The sequence below is a fragment of the Mya arenaria genome, chromosome 8 (assembly GCF_026914265.1).
Source record: "Mya arenaria isolate MELC-2E11 chromosome 8, ASM2691426v1".
In the NCBI taxonomy this organism is placed as follows: domain Eukaryota; kingdom Metazoa; phylum Mollusca; class Bivalvia; order Myida; family Myidae; genus Mya; species Mya arenaria.
Window position 1 is genome coordinate 56,819,364 of NC_069129.1, and position 8,460 is coordinate 56,827,823.

The 8,460-nt window shown below is 33.8% G+C and overlaps 1 protein-coding gene across 1 annotated transcript; it reads left to right on the forward strand.

Moving 5' to 3' along the window:
- The first annotated feature begins 2,099 nt into the window (after positions 1 to 2,099).
- Positions 2,100 to 3,564, forward strand: LOC128244378 (uncharacterized). The gene is made up of 4 exons (XM_052962390.1): positions 2,100 to 2,259; positions 2,584 to 2,623; positions 2,904 to 3,105; positions 3,367 to 3,564. The coding sequence occupies exons 1-4, from the start codon at positions 2,100 to 2,102 to the stop codon at positions 3,562 to 3,564; spliced, it is 600 nt and encodes a 199-aa protein (XP_052818350.1).
- The last annotated feature ends 4,896 nt before the right edge of the window (positions 3,565 to 8,460 follow it).

Here is an 8,460-nt window from a genome sequence, read left to right on the forward strand (position 1 = left end):
TAATTGACAAGCGAGAAACTTTGTCAGATTGATGTTTTTGTCTACATTACTGCTGTTCGATGCTACTTTTGCTGAATTTTGACGGGTAAGTTTAATTGCAGTTATTTTACTAAATTGTAGCAAGTTGTAGGTTTCAAATGTTAAATGAACAGAACCGAAATATAGTTAATTGGCATAGTTTAACCAAACCGGAAGTAAACAACTGGCGCTTCAAGTCAATTTCCATACGACAAAGTCCAAATGAATCTGGATCTCTAATACTCTTATGACCATGAGTCAGTTAGAGTGTAGTCAAGGAAGCACTGTTCCTGATGAACTATTGGCCAACACTGATGACATTTTTGTACAGGATTTGTGTGAAGTAGATGACCTTTACTTTAGAAATCACCTACCTGACCATCTGAGTATTGATAGCGATGATGATGAATTTACTTTTAAACATACGGTCAGCAATGATGATGATGATGATGATGACGATGATGACGATGATGATGATGATGATGATGATGATGATTGTGAAACTAGCCAATCCATTAAATTTGACATAACGGCAAATGATATAGTTGAAATAGAATTTCAGAATGAATTGAAAGTTAAAACTTGTCAGTGCAAACAGCTACACAGTTCTCCATGTAGTTAAGTGGTTTCATTTCAAAAACTCATGGAATTTAGAGAAAACTGCCAAGAAATGTCAGAGGAACTGGATTTAGTAATTATGGCTGAGCTTGGTCAGAACACACAATTTTTTCCACTGAGCATATATTAGGCCAAAAAAAAGAAACAGAAATTAAGGGAAAAAATTCGCCACAGTTACTTTTTTGATGGGCAGCACGTGTGCGGCAAACTATTTTGCTTTGGACATTCTATCGGAAAGAAAAGACTATTATCCAGCAGGCATTACAAATAAATGGCCTGACTGCCCTCACCCATGGTCTTAGTATTTAGCAGCCTTCAAATAATGGGAAAGGTATAACATATCAGGACAGAGAAAGAGTGCGAACTTCCATTGTGAAATATGCCCGAGACAATGCTCTTCCATTGCCTGGCAGGTTGCCACAGTTCAAAAGAAGACATGTGTATGTTTTGCCATCTGATGAATCTATTGCAGATATTTATTCTTTTTTTGCAAAAACAATGGTTGAAGCGGCATATAAGGTCATGAGTTTAAGATCTTTTCAACGTGTATGGCAGGAGCTTTGTCCACATATTACTATTGCTAAACCAAAGACAGACCTTTGCCATAAATGTCAAACCTTAGCCATTTCCACATCCTTATGTGGTCAAGATGAAAAGGCAAAGCTGTTAGAAGAATACACAGACCATGTATTAAAAGCAAAAACACAGAGAGTACTACAGAAACCAATGTGCTCAAAGTAAAAATGTGCTTTTGGAGCTGGCACTGATGAGGAAAAGGCTGGAGGTACTGGTGGTTGAACTAAAATTGTGTTTGCTTCAATTCACTTTGTATAAAACTTATTTTTAGGACAGAACAAGACTTGAGAAGTTAAAACTTAAGTTTTGCCTAAAACTGATTCTTTTTATAATAGTATAAGAAATGCATACCAGGCAATCTGTTATGAAAAGTTTGAGTAAATACGTAAATTGTCAATATGTATATATGTATTCTTTATTTTGCTTTCTTATTACAGGACAGCCTCCATGCGTGTTGCCGGACCTCCATTACAGTTGGGACTTCGCGCAGCAGGTCTTTTTCCCCCATCATGCCCAACGGACTGGCCCTATCTTCTTCAAAACCCCACGGAAATGTGCTGTCTTTGGAGTGTGCGCGGAAGGCTCAGGTACATTGTATTTACAATTAACTCATGTTCATATATATATTATAAACAATGAATTGTTTCTAAATAGTTTTTTCCAATCAATGCCTGGAGTGTCAGTTTACTTGCTTTGTTTTTCTTGTTGTTTCAAAAAATAAATTTAAGGAAATACATTTTATGGGTATCACAAATAATTTATACCAGTATCGATAATTCATGTTTCAGTCATGCCATGTGATAGATTGAAAATTATCATGTATGAAATACAGATATATATTAACTGTTACGGGACAGCAAGTGTTTTATTTACTGGATGAGCCAGAGATGCCAGGGAAGGGGGCAGACACAGTTGTTAGCCTTGTGCATCACTATTTCCATTACCATGGCCTTGGAGAACAGAATGCAGAAATTCATTTTGATAACTGTGCCGGGCAAAACAAAAATCATACCGTTCTTTGGTATGCTCTTTGGAGAACAATGACAGGTGAAATAAGCATTTCTTTACCACTATTGCATTTAAATGTTTCCAAAAGAGTGATTGGCTAGTTCTATGCTGTTATTTATGTGCAGATAAATCACTTTCACATATATTGGTAAATGCAAAACATGTGTAATGGGTTAAGTGAATAAGAATGGAAGAAATAGGATCTTGATATTAGTGAAGAAAATAATTTACTATTTTGTAAACATGACAGTACCATAGAAAATGATAGATCAATGTCATAATATAAATGTACTTAAATTATCTACATGTATTTATATTTGTTTCAGGACTACATAAGCGGATAGAGCTTTCTACTATGATCAGAGTTCCACCCGGATTGGCACTTCGGCCTATGGAAAAACAGGTAAATAATAATAATTATGTAGTACTTCTCTGAAAAACTTTTGCTTTAGATTTTCAAAACTACATGTATTTACTATTGTCTAAGCAACTGTCTGTACCTTGTTTATAACTCAAAAACTGTTGAAACTATATTATACAACTAAAAACATGTTGCTTTACTTTGGCAGTATAAAGATGTGAAGCAAGTACCTTATTTTTTGTTTAATTAATTTCATACATTAAATTGAACACAAACAAATGTTGGTATTCACTTGTCTTTTCATATTGATTTTTTATCTCAGATGGAGGAAGTCAAATGCAGAGACAATTGGAGAAGTAGGTGCTACTGTAACCAGCTCATCACGGAGTGGTCATAACATTCCTCAACTTGTTGGTGATCCCGAAAAACCTGTCAAATTCTTCTATTGGAAACTGTATCTTCAACAGTTTTTCAAACAAATGAAGAACATCTCAAAGTACCATCATGTTGTACTTGAAGGTAGGGTAACATGAAATATGTCACATCAACATAAATATATCATTTAGCTTATCTTTATTATCATTCAATTTCTATTTTATATTCCATACAATGTTTAAAAGCATATACTCTGTATTTCGTCATTGATTTTTATTGAGTCAAGAATTTCCCCACCAAGTCAAAAACCATTACGTAATATTTTGTTTTGTTTATAAATTTGATGTTTATTTTTCAGTGTTAAAAAATCACTCAAATTGCACATGATTTGTATCAAATTATTCTTTCAGCAAACAGGCCAGGCCTTGTGCACAGTGAAGAGTCAGTTTGCTGCATCAGATGTTTTCGAGTTTGCGTTGCTAAAAAATAATGCAGTTGTTGTTCCTGGACTCCCATCAAATGTCTGCATCAAGGGCATGGATGTTGAGCGGCAATGGTGTTTGCCTGACACAATCTGGGAATTCTGCCGAATTGACATAAGGACATAGTTTGCCCCAAACCTTCTTAACCAAGGCATTGAACAGACAGTACACCAGTTATTACCTTTGGAAGCTTATTGTTTGGAATAGTGTTTGCTATTGTCGAGAATTAACGTTATGGTTCTCATTGTTTGCAAACCGCAAGACTTTGAAACTGTTATGTAATTGTAACCAACTTTTAACCTAATCTCCTAGCTTTCATTTAACAAATGTTGATTGGAAATCTGCTTGAATTATTAATTCTGTTAAAACTAATGCCTGTGCCAATCTGTAAGTAGTATGCAGTGTCGATGCAAAACATTTACAACTTTGAAATTAAAACATAAATATTATGTCTTGCCAAAGAAACATTTTCCTTTATTTGCTGTTATTATGTTAAGTTAAAAAACTACATAACATTATTATAAATAGAGTACATTCAGCATGTGGCAATCTATGAATGTTTGAAACAGAAGGTTTCCCTTTCAAGTACAGTTCCTTGATTTTGCATACATGCAAGAGCATAGACAACTATAGTTATGGTTATATTACCTGTATGTTATGTATGTTGAAGTATGTATTTTTTGTTGCCATGGCAACATTTTTATTTCTAATTTGCAATGATTAATGCTATTTTATTAAGTTTTGAAATTATATTTTGTAAAATAAGAAAAGAATCAATATTCTTAAATACCTGACAAAACTGTATAATTTCTGTTACTATTTCTGAGTATTTTGATAATTTATTTTGCACATTACTGATCTACTCTTGACCCATAACAATGAAAATTCTAATTATAATTACTTTTATTTTTAAAAACATATTGAAAAGCTGACGACCTATAACTGTCTCTTTCAAATAATCTCTTCGGTATCTTTGATCCTTAATGCCGTTACATATTATATTGCTTTATATTTTGGTTGCCATCATGTAACATTTTGTTTTATGTACTTAAACATTATCATTATTTTGCTAGATTATTCAAATAGTCTGTGTATGATATATAACTAAAAATTATATAAAGACTTGGAAAAAAACAAGTTTTCTTCTTTTATTACTCTTTTAAAAAATCCGCTGTTTTTGACGCTTTCGCCCAAAAAAATGTTCCACTGGTGTGCTTCTTTAAATCGACATAACAACGAAAGTACTTACCGTATGATTTTGACTTTAAATTTTCACCAAAATGATTGCAATGAAATTCCCCTTCAGACATACCAAAAACTCAAAAAGTCATTTTTGCACCTTTGTACCCCTTTTTACAGGCATTGACACATATATATAAGTTCTTAGTTGAATATGAAATAAAAATGGTTCAATGTTTGTATTATTTATATTTGCGCTCTCACAACTGGAGTTCATTTATGGGACAAGAACCACTAACAGCTATTGGATTGAAAAGGGCTGGTGCATTTACACCAGCCAATATTTATTGTATGATTATATAATTAAGAACATGAGTGAAATAATAAGTACATTTTGTCCCATAAAGTTGGGAGTACAAAAAAGTCCCAAACCAAGTCCAACCGAAAGTATTTTTTTATCTGGTTTATCAAAAAGAAAGGACTGGTGTCTTCAAAACAGTTATCTAAGAATGTCGAAATTAATATATATGAAGCATAGGCTCTGATGAGCTTTTGAGCAACCAATGGATTTATGTATGATTTAATACCATGCACAAGAAAAGTGATTAAGAACCATTTCTTGTGTGATAACCAATACTATTATAAACGAAGTTGAATGGGGATCAAACGTAGGCCCGCTGATATGCTCACCTGTCGGTCTCGATATCAATAAATATAATCTTAGTGCACCTAATGCCAGAGGCATCATGTGACTGTGTCTTATTATCATATATAAAAAAAATGTTTGCACAAGTAACACAATAAGAAAAAATCAGCATATTTGAACATTTATTTACAAAAAAAACAAACAGTAAATGTTAAAGCAGCACTTATTACATTACTCCCAAATAAGACCAAAAAGGTTGAATAAATGTCGAAACTATGGTTCTTTTGAGGGATCTTTTGATCTTGTTATCAGTTATGAATACTTTCTATAAATGCATTCTATAGTAAGAAGTTAAAGCTTTTAGCTTTATCAATCAATTTTTAGCGCACCAAAGTGCTCAAGGTGACCAATTGTGGTCGGTCTTTGTCCATCGTCAGTCAGTCCGCCTGTCCGTCAACAATTGCTTAAAAAACATCTCCTCTGAAACTACCACTCCAAATTCACTGAAACTTCCCAGGAAGCTTCCTTGGGTGACCCTCTACAGAAATACAACCAGGGCTTTCGATTGATCAACAAAAACAGCAACAACAACAAAATGGCTGACTTCCTGTTTTGCTTTAAAAAACATCTCTAAAACTACCATGCCAAATTCACTGAAACTTTACAGGAAGCTTTATTGCATGACCCTTACAATAATACAAAAAGGCATTGAGATTGATCAACAACAACAAAATGGCTGAAACAAAGGAAAGGCGTGTGTCTGACGCATACTGCAAATGCAAACAGGGGTAATTTAGTTTTAACTCTAATTCACATCGGTAATTCTTAGAGGAATGTTGAAAGAAAGACTAATTAATCATACAATGATGAATGGTGGAACCCTCTGCCTGACCGAATGTTTTTATAGCATTCCTTCAAGTGAAATACGGTCATGTATTTTTTGGGTGATGACAGTCTGCAACATTTGCAATGCTACACATTCACATACTTTGTTTCTCATTCTTACAGTTTGTTGAACACGTTCTCATACACTGGCTGTGATCATGGCTATAGAGCAGTGGAAGATTGCCGGTTACAAGGAAGTCCCCTCGTTGTTGTCTTCTGAACGAGCCTACCGCAACAGTGGGACAAACCTAGGGGACCCAAATTAAGACCAGAGCCCATATCACACATGATTTTTGCCAGTCCTGGAAATGTTAACCAAAAGAGAAAGCCAGTTATGGCAAATTTTACAGACAATATGTAGGACTTGTTTAAAGTTTCTAATGACGTTTTAGATAACTTTTGATAAGTCTGAACCTTAAAACAATATTATTTACTAAAATGATGAAGTTCAAAGTTTAAAGGGACTATACTGGTTGAGTTTGTAAATCCAAACAGTTTTGACAGTTTTTAACAATATCTTTGCGAGTTTTGGTTCTAGTAACTTCAAACTTGGCATTAATAATGTTTGGTTCAAACCTCAGCCTCTGCTGAAGTACACATTCACAAAATATTTTGATTCATAAACGCAAAACGTTAATTTCAAGCACAGTAAATCATCATTCAGTCGGTGAAATGGAGTATGTAATACAGAATGTTATAGAGTATTATAGAGGAAAATAGCCTATACAGTTTAAATATAAAATTATATAAAGATATACATATGCTTCTGTCATTTGGTTCATTGAAACACAATAAAATGATATGTATATATATATATACTTGATACACTGTACAGGCTTGTGAAAAAACAAATAATTTGTTTCTGTCACCTGTGATGTAAACAGTGTATTAACAAACCATAGTCATTGCTTTCAATGATGACTGAGGTGTATTGGTTTCTTCATTTTCCTCTGGAGATATTCCTTGTAGTTGATCTTCATGATGAGTTGGTGGGTTCTTGGAAAGATTTACCTCTGTTGTGTTAGCCTAAGTCCTGGAGTATAACAGCAGTTGTTGCATATTCAGATTTATTGGGTTGAATTCACATTAATTATATTACTATTTTGCAAACATTTAAAACTTTAAAGCTACATTCTCACAGATTGAACGTTTTGACAACTTTCTCCTTTTTAGCTCGACTATTCGAAGATTAGGTGGGCTATACTACTCGCCCCGGCGTTGGCGTCCGGTTAAAGTTTTAGGGCAAGTTGGGATTTTCACTTATAAGTCCAATACCCTACGTTCAATTGACTTAATACTTGAAGCAGTTGTTCAGGGCCAACCCATGATGAGGTTAGATAACGCCATATTATTCTTTACACAGATTATGGCCCCTGATTGACTATGTAACTTAGGTTAAAGTTTTAGGGCAAGTTGAAATATTTATTAATAACTGCTATATCGTTTGTTCAATTGACTTAATACTTCACACAGATGTTCAGAGCCATCACATAATGAGGTTAGATAACTCCATATTGTCTTTTATACAAATTATGGCCCCTGATTGACTATGGAACTTAGGTTAAAGTTTTAGGGCACGTTGGGATATTGTTTAATAACTTCTATACCCTTAATTCAATGGACTTAATACTTCACACAATTGTTCAGGACCATCACCCAATGAGGTTACATAACTCTATATCCTTAATACAAGTTATGGCCCCTGATTGACTTAGGTTAAAGTTTTAGGCAAGTAAAAGTTGAGGGCAAGTTGGGATTTTAATAAAAAAACTTCTATACTGTTCATTAAATACACTTAATAAAATTCAAAATTATTTACGACCATCTTACAACAAGAAACATAACTCGGTTTTAAGGCTAAATACAAATTATGGCCCATGAATTTTTTTGAATTTCCTTTGAAGGGCATATTTGTATATTCTTAACCACATTTTCATAATGGGAAATCAAGTGATTTGAATTACTTGGGTCATTGTTTGGGCGGGCTGGTGGGAGGGCAGCATCAAAGTCACCTTATGTATTGAATAATTTTAGTTAGGTTTGACATAAAGAGACCAAACTTTGTATTAATACATCGTTATTGTATTCTAAGTCAAAGCAGCGTAGTTGAGCGCGCTGTCTTACGACGGCTCTTGTTTTTTGGTCTTGGAACGAGCCAATCTTTGCGAAAATCCATGGAAACCAGTTATATAGGACTGCTGACAAACATTAGATCACAGATTTTTATAATTAAGTTCCAAAATTGTTGTTTAATGTATTTTTCTTAAACCGTTAGTAACAGTTTTAGCTATAAAACATAAATTTTCAAACAG

What these genes read in the sequence shown, in the direction of transcription:
- LOC128244378 (XM_052962390.1), top strand. Translation starts at nt 2,100, where the DNA reads ATGCCAGGGAAGGGGGCAGACACAGTTGTTAGCCTTGTGCATCACTAT. An exon ending in TTCGGCCTATGGAAAAACAG is followed by an intron (nt 2,624 to 2,903) that starts GTAAATAATAAT and finishes TTTTTATCTCAG; the next exon opens with ATGGAGGAAGTCAAATGCAG. An exon ending in ATGTTGTACTTGAAGGTAGG is followed by an intron (nt 3,106 to 3,366) that starts GTAACATGAAAT and finishes TTATTCTTTCAG; the next exon opens with CAAACAGGCCAGGCCTTGTG.